Genomic DNA, 15,366 nt, shown 5'->3' on the forward strand with positions numbered 1-15,366 from the left:
TGGAGTCTTTGTGGAATACATGAGTGCCCTATAGGAATTAGAAAAGAGAATCTCGATAGTAACTGCTTAAAGCCATCATTATGTCTGATGTATAACTTATATCAGTATTCTCTGAATTTAACATGGGCATAACAACAAAATGTAATTTAAAAAAATTGATAGAATATAGATTGTTCCAGCTAACAGTATTTTGGAGATAATATAACCCAATCTTCTATCCTAGTAAATGATTGAACTAAAGTCCAGATATGGAGTGACGTGTAAAATCACAGGAATACTACCGATGGGTTTATGTTAGTCTCCCAATTCAGATTTTCAAAGCCTAACACAGAATATTTGTATAATAAAGTGAGTTTAGTGTAATTTATTTCACTTGAATCACCATTTTGCAGTCATCTCCATTGTATCAATCTCAGTATTAGATGCCGGCAAATGATAGTCTAATATATCGTGTTCTAGCCTTTGATATCTCACAGGATAACAGGATACATAGAATGTGTAATTACCACACAGTGGAATACTATAGAATTTCATGTACAAGGTATAAAGACATCTAGAGAATAAAAGTTAAAATTATGAGTTCAGAGTAAGAACAGCTCGATGCAAACTCTAGCTCCACCATATAACGGAGGGCTGACCTTGGGTATTACTCAATATCACTCAGCCGTTAATTTTCCCTTGACCTCATCAACAAACTGGATGGATAATGCAAACTGATGTTGTAAGTTCTTACACATTATGACGAGGACATAATGATTGATCTTTGTATGGATTATGATAGAGGATAGGTTGTATGTGTATTGGATTATGTTGTTGACTAACTATAAATTCCAGAGGGCACAGTGGTAATACTTTAGGAGTTGGGCAGGAGTGGAAGCTGGGGTCAGAAAAAAGGATATAAGGAGATATGGACAGTATTTAATAGGGATTGAGGGCTGATCTGCAAATCCTCAGCTCCGTGGTGAGTGACACAGCTATAAATAGAACAATCAGATTAATCCTAAAGTCTCCAGGTGAACAGTGACAATCAGGCTATAAGATTGGGAGTGGGAAGGGAGGGTGAAGGTCTTGATAGAATATGCCGTGTTCCTTGCTTCCTCTTTACTCCTGCTATTGGTGATGTGAAGGCCACTGGAGAGGCAGCAATATCCAGAGAAGGGCACCCTCATGGTCTCTCATCAACCTACTGACATCAATCAATACGTGTATAAAGACGCCCCTAAACCTGGAAAAACAATGTTCTGAAAAGCCTCTCTTATTTTTACAATCTTCTTGTCAACAAAATGAAGAAGTGGATTTTAATCCAACACTTTCCTAGGGAAAAAACCTAGTTTTAAGGTCACTTTTGTGATCAAATAAATCTAATGATAAGAATAAAAACCCCTTGAGGGGGCCAGCCCCATGGCCTAGTGGTTAAGTTCAGCACACTCTGCTTCGGTGGCCTGGGTTCAGTTCCCAGGCACGGACTTACACCACTTGGTGGCCATGCTGTGGCAGCAACCCACATACAAAATAGAGGAAGATTGGCACAGATGTTGTTAGCTCTGGGTGAATCTTCCTCAGCAGAAAAAAAAAAAAATTCCTTGAGGCATTGTTGATCTCTTATCATTATTCTCCAAAGGTGGAGAACTTTTTATGGGTTGGAATGAAACATCCTTGGTGCTCAGGAAGTAATTAAAAAGTGAAATCTTCCTGACAAGATGCTCTGTGCCCCCAGTTCAAATCTCATTCACTCTTAAAAGAATAGCACAAGTTTCAAAGTGTCCATGAAGTCTTCAGTATCTCCTCCTCCTTAGACACCGGCTTGCCATTGTAATCTGTAAAGCACCATTTATCACCTTGTTACTCATAAATAATTTGCCTTGCCTAATTTAAGCTTTATCTTCCCATATAGACAATCAATTCTGTAGAAGTGTATATCAGAACTTTAATAATGACTTAAGCTATGATAACTTGTATTTATTGTGCACTTGTTATTTTGGGGGCACCACATGCACACTAACTTGTATTAATTTATCATGTGATCATGTGAGATACTAGGCCCATTTCACATGCGGGGACACTGAAGCTTGCTGACAATGAGTTACATGCTGAAGACCATAAAGCTAGGAAGTAGCGGAGTTGGAGTTTGAAACCACGTCATTTTGAATCAAAGCCTGAGTGCTTAATCACTAAGGAATACTCCCTTAATATTTTACATATAATCTAAACTGCCTACCCCAGCCCTGAACACAAAAAAGTTACTCATTATATTGCCTTATTCATGACTGACTGATGTGTTGAATGTCATGTGGAGCCAATGAGGGGAAAGAAAAATCATGGTCTTGGGAATCAAATATACTTATTAGTTAGTGTGAAATTGAGCAAGTAACCTGTCTTTCTGAATCCCAGCCAAATGACAGGAACTATGTCCACAAATATTTACAATCAACTTCCTCTCCCCTCTCTCCAATAAAAAAATCTATCTACTGTTAAAAGGAACATAATTTTTTAATAACATTAATCATTAAGCCACATAAAGAGCTGAAATCTGTTCATACATTCATTCAACATTCATTCTCTTTTTAAGTACTAATTAAATTTTTACGGTAAACCGGGTTGTGTGCTAATTCTACAGCCTACAATGATACAAAACACATTCCTTGACCCCAAGAAGTGTAGTGAACCAGGACAGACATATAAAATGATGACCATTATGGGATATTCTTATTTTCTATTCCCAAGCAGACAATATTGTTTTTGTCTCTCAGGCAAGTGTGATGGGAAGATGATCTCATTTACATATAGTCCACCAGTCACTTCATCTAATAGTTAATCAATCTGGGTGCCCAATGCCAGTAAATCTTCAGAATTATAACTGAAGTCCAGATCTCCTCATTCCCATAAATCATTCTGTTTTGTGTGATATTTACACCTCTTCCCTTGGGGCATTATTATAATTGGTTTATTAGCCTGGTTTCCCCTCGTTTAATCCTCTTCATTCCTTCTCTTTTTTATTAATGTTGTTATATGCTTTCCAGAGTATAGTAAATTTTCAAATTTAAACCCCATTTGATGGTCTCAAAAATCCTGTGATTAGCCAAAATAGCTAATATCACCATGCTCCAAAAGAGAAAACTGAAATTGAGATAGGTTTAACAACTTGTCCAAGTTACACAAGCTCCTATATAGCAAAGCAGAGACTTACAACCTTCTTGTTCCATTAGTTTTTGTCACATGATAAATATGTATGTTCCCTAAGGATCTCTATGGTGTTTGTAACATGTATTCTCTCATTATAAATCACAGACACATTAAAAAAAAACTCAAAAGCATCAATATTAAGTTCTGATAAACCGAGGGAGAAATGGCTGCCTTGATGTATTTTCTTCTTTACCTCTGTCCCTGCAAATCTATACAGACTGTAGATTTGATCTAGAGGCTTACCTTGCTCCCTGTACAATGTAACAGGCAAATCCAGCACATTCACATGTGAGTCTCAAATTAGAAATTTGGTCCGTGAAAAAAGTAAATACCACATTGAGATGTTTTCTTTAGTGTTTAGACAAAAGGGTAAAATTTCTCCAACGCAAAGAGTTATTGAGAAACAAATAATTATTTTCCTTGGAAGTAACTAACGCATTCTGTTGTTATATCTGCTGGTTCCTCTTCTCAGATAGGCCACTTAATTCCTTAGAGCCCCTATATGTTCATCTATAAAATGGAAATATTATAAAGGTAGCCCCCAACAACATCCATCCTGAAAGACTGCTGTGGTCATGAGAAAATAAGAGAGTCCCTATAAAGTCTTATACCTGAAAAGGGGTGATCATCATAAACATAATCAAAGTCATTATTATTTGTAGATATTTCCCTGGTCATTATTGCAGGATTTCAGTAAATCTCAGTTTGGAGGAAGGTCATCATTGGTATTAGAGAATTATTAACAATCAGGTGAATGACTGAAGGGGCTCTGAGAGTCAAGGGGCTCTGGCACTTGGCCTGGTACCTCTAAAGTGAGACCCAATGGAGTCATATGGGCACTTGAAAGGTTTAAGTCTGGGAACCAGGAGGGGGTTATACGATCATGGAACTCTCAAGGGACAAAGCCCCCATGAGGGCAACAACAATGCCTTATCTCACACACTAGAGAACACGTGGTTAAAGTGTCTATAGACATCCAGCTCTGCTTGTTGATGGATGTCATGAGAGTGTATATGTTACTTGTACTCATTCTCTTTGATAATGTAAAAACAAAGTTACAGAATTACCTCTAGGGCAGAAATTTGACATGAACTTGGGGGGGATAGGGACATAGGCTATGTCATTAAACAAGCTAAGTGGATCTCAGAAATTTATTGCATACTTAACTCACCTTAAATATTTGCGCCATTGATAACTGCTTGTTGATCCCAAATGAGTGTTAGACACAGTCTTGGGCCCTGGGTGTACATATCCATGTGAAACAAACATGGTTCTTAGTCTCATGTATGTAAATTGAGTAAAGATGAATTTTGTCAAATCCTTTTTCTGCATCTGTTGAGCTGATCATGCGACTTTTACCCTTCATTTTGTTAATATGGTGTATCTCATTGATTGACTTGCAGATTTTGAATTATCTTTGTATCCCTGGAATAAATCTCACTTGATCATGTTATATGATGCTTTTAATATATTGTTGAATTTGGTTTGCTAATATCGTGTTGAGGATTTTCGTCTATGTTCATCGGAAATGTTCGCTTGTAATTTTCTTTTTTTGTGTGTCCTTGTCTGGTTTTGGTATTAGGATAATGCTCACCTCATAAAATAAATTTGGAAGTGTTTCCTCCTCTTATATGTTTAAAAAGAGTTTGAGAGGCATTGGTATTAATTCTCCTTTGAATGTTTTGTAGAATTGACCAGTGATGCCATCTGGCCCTAGACATGTTTGTTGGGAAGTTTTTGATTATGTACTTACTAGCAATTGGTCTGTTCAGATTTCCTATGTCTTCCTGATTCAGTCGTGTACGTGTATGTTTCTAGGAAATTATCCATTTCTTCTAGGTTGTCCAATTTGTTGTTGCATAATTGTTCATAGTAGTCTCTAATGATCCTTTGTATTTCTGTGGTACCAGTTATAAAATATCTTTCATTTCTAGTTTTATTTATTTGAGTAGTCTTTTTTTCTTGGTGAGTCTAGCTAAAGTTTTTCAATTTGGTTTATCTTCTCAAAGACCTACCTGTTGCTTTCTTTTGTTCTTTTTTTGTTTGTTTTTGGGGTTTTTTGTTTTTCTGGGTTTTTTTGGGGGGGGAGGTAAGAGAGATTGGCCTGTTGTCAGCGTTCCTCTTTCTGCTCAAGGAAGATTGACCCTGAGCTAACATCTGTGCCAACCTTTCCTGTATTTTGTATTAGGGTCACCACTCCAGCATGACTTGAAGAGTGGTCTAGGTCCATTCCCAGGACCCAAACCCGTGAACTCAGGCCACGGAAGCAGAGCACACCAAACTTAACCACTATGCCACCAGGCCAGCCCCCAGCGGTTGTTTTAATTGATCATTTCTATTGTCTTTTTAGTCTCTATTTCATTTATTTCCACTCTGAATTTATTTATTTCCTTACTTCTACAAATTTTGGGCTTCATTTGTTCTTCTCTTTCTAGTTTTTTGAGGAGTAAAGCTAGGTTATTTAAGATTTTTCTTATTTCTTGAGGTAGGCATTTATTGCTGTGAACTTCCCTCTTAGAACAGCTTTCGCTGCATCCCATAAGTTTCATTATGTTGTATTTCCATTTTCATTTCTCTCATTTATCTTTTTTTTGTGTGTGTGTGAGGAAGATTAGCCCTGAGCTAACATCTGTTGCCAATATTCTTCTTTTTGGTGAGGATGATTGGCCCTGAGCTAACATCTGTTGCCAATCCTCCTCTTTTTAGTGAGGAAGGTTGGCCTTCAGCTAACATCTGTGCCAATCTTCTTCTATTTTTTTTTTATATGTGTGATGCCTGCCACAGCACGGCTTGATGAGTGTTGTGTAAGTCCATGCCTGGGATCCAAACACACAAATCCTGGGCTGCCAAATTGGTGCACATGAACTTAACCACTATGCCACTAGACCAGTCCCTCATTTATCTATTTTTTGATTTCTCTTTTTATTTCCTGTTTGACCTATTGGTTGTTCAGTTTAATCACATTGTTTATCTATTCTGCTTATCTCTATATTTTATTAGATAGTTAATATAACACATTTTCAATTGAAGTAATTACTGTTATGGAAGTTCTGTATTTTGCCACTTAGCAATTTGTTTTCTGTGTTTCTCAATCATTTTTTCCCTCAATAACTCCATTATTACCTTCATGTATGTTTGGTTGATTTGTGTAGTATATACTTTTAAATCTCTTCTCATTTTATTTCCTGTATATTTTTAGTTTATTTTCTTAGTGGTTACTCTGGGGATTACAATTAATATCTTGAACTTAAAATATTCTAGTTTAAATCAATACCAACTTAGATTCAATGGTATAATAAAATTATGTTCCTATCCAGCTATATCTCTCCCCGTTTACATTTTTATTGTCACAAATTACATCTTTATACATTTTCTGATCATTAACATGTTTATAATTATTTTTATGCATTTGTATTTTGAATCATACAGGAAAAATAGAGCAGTTACATACCAAAAATACAATAATACTGGCTTTTCATTTACCTTTATAGTTACCTTTATATTGTTCTTTATTTCTTGTATGGCTTTGAATTACTATCTAAAGTCCTTCTATTTCAGTCTAAAGGACTTTTTTTCTTTTTAAGAAATTCTTGTAGGCCACCTCGACTAGAGATAAACTGTCTGGCTTTATTTATCTGGGAATTCTTTAATTTCTCTTTCATTTTTTGAAGGATAGTTTTACCAGATATAGAAATTTTAGTTGACAAGATTTTTTTTGATTACTCTAAATATTTTATATCACTGCCTTCTAGTTTCCATGGTTTGTGATGAGAAGTAAGCTATTAATCTTATTAAGAATCTCTGGTATGTGACAAGTCACTTCCGTCTTGCTACTATCAAGACTCTTTTTGTCTTTGGCTTTCAATAATTTGATTACAATGTGTCTCAGTTTGTAATTCTTGGTGATATCCTACTTACAGTTTGATGAACTACCTGGAAGGGTAGATGCATGTTTTTTAATCAAATTTGGGGAAATTTTAGCCTTATTTCTTCAAATACTCTTTCTGCCCCTTCTCTCTCCTTTCCTTCAGGAACTCTCATTATGCATATTTTGGTACACTTGATGGTGATCCAAGGGTCTCTTTAGCTCTGTTCAGTGTTTCTTCATTCTTTTTTCTTCTGTTCCTCACACTGGATTAATTCAATCGACTTATTGTTAACTTTGTTAGTTCTTTCTTCTTCCCCCTCAAATAATTGTCAAAACCGTCTAGAGAACTTTTTATTTCACTAGTATTTTTAGCTCCAGAATTTATATTCAGTTCCTTTTTATCATTTCTATCTTTTTTTAGATATTCTCTATTTGTTCAGACTTTATTGTCCTGGATTCCTTTAGTTCTTCGTCTATGATTTTCTTTAGTTCCTTGAGTATATTTAAGACGGTTAATTTAAAATCTTTGTTGAGTCATACCAATGCCTGCACTTTTTCAGAGACAGTTTCCATTAATTCTTTTTATTTTCCCCTGAATGGACACACTTTCCTTTTTCTCTGTTTGTCTCTTAATTTTTGTTAAACATTAAAATTAATTTTCTTAATTTTGTTGAAAACTAGACATTGTGAATATACAGTGTGGTAACTTTGGAAATTAGATTCTTCTCCCTTATGTTTCTTTTGTTGTTCTTTTTCTGCTGCTGGTTGTATTTGTTTGTTTAATAAGTTTTCTAAACTATTTACTGACTGTGTGTTTTGTGTGTGGTGTCTGAAGTGTCTGTCCCTTTAGCTTGTGCTGAGTTACTGGTTTGACAGAGATTTCCTTAAACATCATGCTTAAGTTGCCATTTTCATGGCTCAACATTTACTTGGTTTCTGTACTTTTGAATGGTTTCCAGAATCATTATGACGAAAGCTTTATTCTGAAAGTTTTTGCTTTTTTTTTTTTTTTTTTGGTGTTTCTATGGAATGACAGGCCTTTATGATCTGTATTCTTTCATTTTTTCTGCTTCTCTCTTGTAAAGACACTGGTTCTTGCATTTGGAGTTCATTGATTAGTCCATGATAATCTACCGTGCTCATGCCATTAAATTAGTAACAATTGCAAAGTCTTTGGTATATAGGGTAACATTACACATTCCAGACAATAGGATCTGATATTTGGGGGTCATTATTCAGTGTACTACAGATTTGTTTCTCACATATGACAGTACAAGTTCAGAACATGGGTTGTCTGGGGAGAGGAAGAATTTCTCCACGAGGTCACTCAAAAACACAGGCTGATGTGGGCTTCACCATCTGTAGCTGCACCTGCTGGTACATTAAGTCTCCTCAGTCAGTGTAGCAGAAGAAACAACTGGAGGGTTTTTTATCAACTTCGACCCACCCAGAAATGACACATATCATTTCATCTGACAATCTACTGTCTGCCACTAGTCATGTCTCAGCCCAGCTGCAATGGGCTAAGAACATGTAAAGCAGCATATGGAATGTTTCAGCAACTCTATTCTTGTGACCCATGCTATATCAATTATTTTACAAATAATGAAATATTAATAATTTTCCTGAAAGAACAAATGATACGTGCTAGACAGTGTGCTCAACTTTGTAACTATGTCAGGTTAAAATCTTGAAAGTACGTGAATGTTACATGATGTTATTATCTCCCTCTTTAAAGATGAAAAGCTGAAATTTGACTAGGTTAAATCACTTTCTTGAATTTGAAGACAATCAACCTGAGTTCACTGAAAAAATTTGTAACCATGACACTTCTCTGTACTGAGAAAGATATGATAAGTCTACTTGGAAGTGCGGACTCATGGGTGACCTTGCAGAGGAAAGAATGGATCTACCTTCTTTGTCGGAAAAAAAAAAAGAACATGAAATAAAACCAAAATAAAAATTTTAAGACCTTTATAATAATGAGTGCTGTCAAAAAAGTGAAGTAATTGTAACACAATCCTGGTGGGAATGCAAAATCAGTGCCACTTCACAAAAGAGTTTGTCAGTTTCCATTCGATTAAACATATACTTACTATCTGACCAAGCCATCCAACTCATAGATATTTACCCAAATGAAATGAAAACCTATCTTCATGCACAAAAAAAAAAATAGGCAAATGTTTAGATAGGCTTTATTCTTAATCTTCAGATACTAGACCCAACAAAAATGTCCCTCAACTGGAAAATGGATAAACAACTTGTAATGTCCATATGATGAACTATTATCCAGCAACAAAAAGAGATTTTACTACTGATATGTTGTTGATTGCATTGTGTCCCCCAATATTTATATATTAAAGTCCTAACCTTAGTGCCTCAAAATGTGATCTTGTTTGAAAATACAGTCTTTACAGATATAATTAGTTAAGACGAGGTCATACAGCAGCAGAGTTGCTGTATGAGCACCATTGACCTTAAACAATTAGACAGCCAGTTATTTCTCTGGTAAAAATGGGTTTATTTGGGATCAGCAAAGAATTGCAGCTCAGGGTCTGCAACTATGACAAGTCATCTGTGAGTTTCCCAGCAGCAAGGGAGGAGAAACTCTTCTATAGAGGGGAAGAGGAAATTGGAAGGGCTATTGTAAACAAAGAGGTCAAAGTGTAGTGGCTTTTCATTGGCTTAGTTGTGACAGTTTCTCATTGGCTGAGCTTTCTGCCAGTCAAGAAGAGGAAGTCCCTCTTCTTCCTGTTGGGCTCTGCCATCCAAATAGGGTGTGAGAACTCCCGCTTTTGGCCTCCCAATTCCAATTTAATGAGGTTTCTGTTTATCATTTGACAGCTCCTAATTCAATATGACTGTCTTTATAAAAAGGAAAAATTGGAGACATATACACCCAGGGAGAACATCAAGTGAAGATGAAGATAAACATTGGGGTGATGCAGCAGAAGTCAAGGAACACCAAAGACTGTCAGCAAACCAGCCAGTAACTAAGAGAAAAACATGAAACAGATTCTCCCTTACAGCCTTCAGGAGGAAGAAACAGAACCAACCCTGCCAACACCTTGATCTCAGACATCCAGCTTCCAAAAATGTAAGACAATTTTCTGTTGTTTACTCTGTGCAGTTTGTGATACTTTTTAATGGCAGCTTTAGGAAATTAATATAGGTAACAATATGGATGGATCTCAAATGCACCATGCAAACCAAAAGAAGCCAGAGTCAAAGGCCACATATGTTAGGATTTTATTTAAATGACATTCATGCTAAGGCAAAAAGATATGAACAGAAAATAGTTTAATGTTTGCCATGGCATTGAGTAGGAAAAGAGGTTGACCACAAAGAAGCTCAGAGGTCTTGTTTAGATAGTGGAACTCTACTACTTTGTGATCATGTATAGTGGCCACATGGTATAAATTTGACCAGTCTGTTAGAACTATACACTAAAAACTCTGGATATTACTGTTTGTAAATGGTACTTTAATTAGAAATTAGGAGAAAAAAGAAATGAGTAAGACACACATGTGTGCCACCTCAACATATCCAGCTAGGTCTCCACAGGCAATTTAATTGTTTTTTCCCTTGGAAAGTGGGATAAAAGCTATCTGTCCTCATGGGGGACATCCCCAAAGAGCTCCATGTGTCTATAACTCCCTCTTGATTCCCATGAATTAGCCTCTAAAATCCCCAGTATATTTCAACCTGACATCATTTTAGAAGGACCAACTGTGTGCTGAGTCCTTTTAGCCATCAATTATTCATCTGAATGTTAACAGTTGTTAGTACACACTGTGCTTTCCTCCCATCCCCAAATCCTGACCTGAGGATTTGCTATGAACCCCTAATCACGGCCAGGAGAAACACCTTAAGATGAAAATTATATTGATTGACTTTAAAATGATAACCCCTCAGCAAGGTGTTTTATAGAGCTTCCCTCATTTTCTATTCACAAACACAATTCCTTGAATTATGTGGGAGAAGTAATTTTATTCTATATTTTACAGATAAGGAGAAGATAAGAGATTCCTCCAAGGATACACAAAGAATTCATGGTGGATTCAGTACTTGAACACAGGTTCCAGGTTCCATGTTGTATTCTTCCCCTCATCTTTACTGCCTTAGAGACCTTGGAATTTTTTGACCAGTACCTGATAGAGAACATTTCTAACAGTATGTATGTATTATTCTATGGCTGAATTTCTGATTTTGTACTCACTATTCAGGATTCACTGTCCTTCTTTTTCCAGCAGCAAGGTAAGGTTCTATATTCCATATACACTTTTAGTGAGAAGTGCAATTCATGCAAAAGCAATAGGGCAGCTATTTCTACTATGAGTTATTTAAGCCCAAAAATTAGTTTTTTTTAAATATTTTGCTACAGCAGTGAGTTGAGGCTAGACATAAGTATCAAAACTTCCATCAGGGGGCCGGCCCAGTGGTTTGGCGGTTAAGTGCACGCGCTCTGCTACTGGCGGCCCGGGTTCGGATCCCGGGCATGCACCGACGCACCACTTCTCCGGCCATGCTGAGGCCCTGTCCCACATACAGCAACTAGAAGGATGTGCAACTATGATGTACAACTATCTAGTGGGGGGCTTCGGGGGAAAAAAAGGATGAGGATTAGGCAATGGATTGTAGCTCAGAGCCAGTCTTCCTCAGCAAAAAGAGGAGGATTAGCACGGATGTTAGCTCAGGGCTGATCTTCCTCACAAAAAAAAAAAAAAAAAAACTTCCATCAGTAGGGAGTTTAGTGATACTTCTGAAACATTATCATGCTGCTTTCCTGAGATTAGTCCAAAAAAAAAAACAAGGATAGATGATGCTATGATTGAGTAGGCATTAATTTCATCTTATTCACTATCTGTTGAGCTCTCAGTGAAGGTTACAAAAAAAAACAGAGTGTAAAATAACCCTCTTGAATTACCAAGATCTATACTTGACTGTAACCTTTTCCCCATAATCTCACTCTTATTATTACTAGCACATCAATAAATGCTGATAGTGAGGTGGCTAAAAGCACAGGGTTTTGATTTGGTCACAGCTGGGTTTGAATCTGAAATTTTGAATTTTCCTCATCCTAGCTGTTAGTTATAGAGCTTTACACAGTTCCTCAAATCATCAGTTCTCTTAATGGTAAAATGGAAACAATAATATCACATAATGTTATTGTGAGGATTAAATGAAAAGATCTTTGTGTGTGTTTATATATACATATATGTATATACACATAAATATATATGCATACAGACCTTATTATTGATTGTAGAACACAGAATATGTCAAAAGTGGTAGTAATTTTCAAATATTGGCAAACATAATGACTTTATGGGCTAGGCATGTAATGTGAAGTTGTGAAAGGATTAAGGAGGATGGCATTAAAACAATAATTATCAGATAATAGATGCCCTTTTAAAGGCTTGAAAGTCAAATAAAAAGCTTAAAAACACCATTCTCACACAAGAATAGATTCAAATAAAAAAATTTAAAACACATAATTGGCCAAAAAAAAATAGATCTGCTACTGACCAACTAGGAACTCTCATCCATTGATCTCTGTGATTCAACTGTGTGATAACTGTAATGAGAGAAACAGTGAATTTAAGAAAGAATATCCTTTCAACTCAAGCTAAAACATGGATTTTAAGGAAGAAATTAATCAAAGAAGGGCTCACATGAAATGGCTGTAGCAGCCACTCATGCAGGCAGAGGAGGGACAGACTGAGAAACATGAGACACAGGAAACCTCAGTGGACCAAGTGTGAAAAAAGGCAAATTGAAGAGGGAGGCTAAAAGACTAAAGAACTCATCCACAACACAGAGCCCTGCATTTAACCATCCACCTTTTCCAAACAAACATGAAGGCTATCATTCCATCCTAATTCTAATCCTGATCATACTATAATACCTAACACAAATCAGACTGTGCTAAATACCCAGTGTTTTACTCATTGTTTTTTATGCACTGTTTTTTATGCATTGTTTTTATGCAAAATTATCATTTAATTCTTGCAATAATATCTTGAGTTAGGTATTGTTAATATTTTCATTTAGCAGATGAAGAAAATCAGGTTCAGGTCAGTTAAGATAGGACCAACGAATCATAGGTAGTGAATGGGTTGGGCTGATACGCCCCTCATCCCTGAACCCTAGCTTTATATTTGATGCTATGCTTTCCCCTCAGAATTGTCTCTGCTGGTTGTGCATGACCCTACTGCCCAGTTATACCACCACATGCACTATGCATACATCTCTCGGTTACGTCACTGTGAAATTCCAAACACTGAGTTTACAACTTTGGAGACACAGAGTAATTATAAATTGAATCAAATTCCACTCGATTTAAATTCAGTTAAAATCCGTGGACTTGGGAATCACTTTGCCTGGGTATAAAGCTTGGCTTTGGCAATAATAATTTGTAAACTTAAATACATTGCTCAACCTCTGTGTTTCACAAATTAAATGGGGATAATAATCAATCTCATAGGATTGTTGACGGTAATAAATGAATATACACGTCAAGTGTCTAGAGCAGTTCTTGCACGTGAGCAACATCGATCTAAGGTTCAGAAAATCTGAGTTCACAGATATAACATTCAAGACGTTTGATATTAATCGGGACATTACATTTTCTACATCTCAGCTTGAAATTTGTAAAATTTAAAAGTTGGAAAATGATCCATGAAAATCTTTCAGCTTCAACAGTGTGTAACTCTATAGACAATTTGTGTCTTAAATTTTATTGTCTAGTAGATACTTTAGATCTGGAGAATCTTGAAGGACAAATTATCGCTATAATGAAATATTGTGTGTATATATATACACACAATATTGAATAAATTTCACTTCAATTTCTTATTTGTTTATCTCTTTTCTTTTATTTCTCATTGCTACAGGGTATCCTGTGATTCCCAAATATCACCCATGGAGAACAATACAGAAGTGACTGAGTTCATCCTGCTGGGACTAACCAATGCCCCAGAATTGCAGGTCCCCCTCTTTATCATTTTCACTCTCATTTATCTCATCAATTTGGTTGGAAACCTGGGGATGATCCTATTGATTCTTTTGGACACTTATCTCCACACTGCCATGTACTTTTTCCTTGGTAACCTGGCTCTAGTGGACCTTGGTTACTCCACAGCTGTCACTCCTAAGGTGATGGCTGGGTTCCTTATAGGAGAAAAGGTCATCTCCTACAATGCATGTGCTGCCCAAATGTTCTTTTTTGTAGCTTTTGCCACCACAGAAAATTTACTCTTGGCATCAATGGCCTATGACCGCTACGCAGCAGTGTGTAAACCCCTGCATTACACCTCCATAATGACGACAAGGGTGTGTGCACATCTTGTCATAGGATCCTACTTCTCTGGTTTCCTAAATGCCTCCATCCATGTTAGGGACACATTCAGTCTCTCTTTCTGTATATCCAATGTGGTCCATCACTTTTTCTGTGATATTCCAGTAGTTATGGCTCTCTCTTGCTCTGACAGACATATTAATGAGCTGATTCTTGGTTTTTTAGCAAGCTTCAATATCCTTTTTGCTCTCCTGATTATCTTGATTTCCTACCTGTTCATATTTGTCACCATCCTGAAGATGCACTCAGCAGAGGGATACCTGAAGGCGTTATCCACTTGTGCTTCTCATCTCACTATAGTTTCCATCTTCTATGGGACAGGCATCTTCATGTACTTACAGCCCAGCTCCAGCCATTCCATGGACACAGACAAAATCGCATCTGTGTTCTATACTATGCTCATCCCCATGCTGAACCCTGTAGTTTATAGCTTGAGGAACAAAGAGGTCAAGAATGCATTCAAGAAGCTTGTGGAGAAGGCAAGATATTCTCTAGGTTTAGTCTTTTATTGATGTAGAATCCACAAAAGTTATTTCACCCCTCTTAGATCTACTCCATGTCATAACAATGTTTATGGTCATCTTGGGTAATAGAACATAAATTTTTATCTAATATTATTTATTTCTTTAGTGTTGTAACAGGTCCAAGCATCCAAATTCAGAAAAATATGATAACTTTTTATTACAATTTATTTAACACAATATATATGGTTTGGGCACGTTTTATCCATACAAATATAAATAATTACAGCATCTTAATAAATTAAAGTGTCAGTCATTACCTAGTGTTTTGGTAAGAGAAAGCGAGTTCACATGACAATTTTTAAAAGATAAATGCTATATTATACTAAAGCAGGGAGAATAACTCATTACTTTACCTTAACCTTCTGACTACCAACTATTCCCATTATGTTAAAAATAATCACTGATATTAATAGTGCTATTTTCCTTTTTTA

The 15,366-nt window shown here is 36.3% G+C and overlaps 1 protein-coding gene across 1 annotated transcript; it reads left to right on the forward strand.

The window, feature by feature from the left end:
• The first annotated feature begins 13,953 nt into the window (after window positions 1-13,953).
• LOC101399326 (olfactory receptor 5B2-like) lies at window positions 13,954-14,923 on the forward strand. The gene has a single exon (XM_004437751.2). It carries the CDS (start codon window positions 13,976-13,978, stop codon window positions 14,921-14,923), a length of 948 nt encoding a protein of 315 aa, XP_004437808.1. The 5' UTR covers window positions 13,954-13,975.
• The last annotated feature ends 443 nt before the right edge of the window (window positions 14,924-15,366 follow it).

This window comes from Ceratotherium simum, chromosome 34, assembly GCF_057802395.1.
Source record: "Ceratotherium simum simum isolate JZ-2026a chromosome 34, ASM5780239v1, whole genome shotgun sequence".
In the NCBI taxonomy this organism is placed as follows: Eukaryota; Metazoa; Chordata; class Mammalia; order Perissodactyla; family Rhinocerotidae; genus Ceratotherium; species Ceratotherium simum.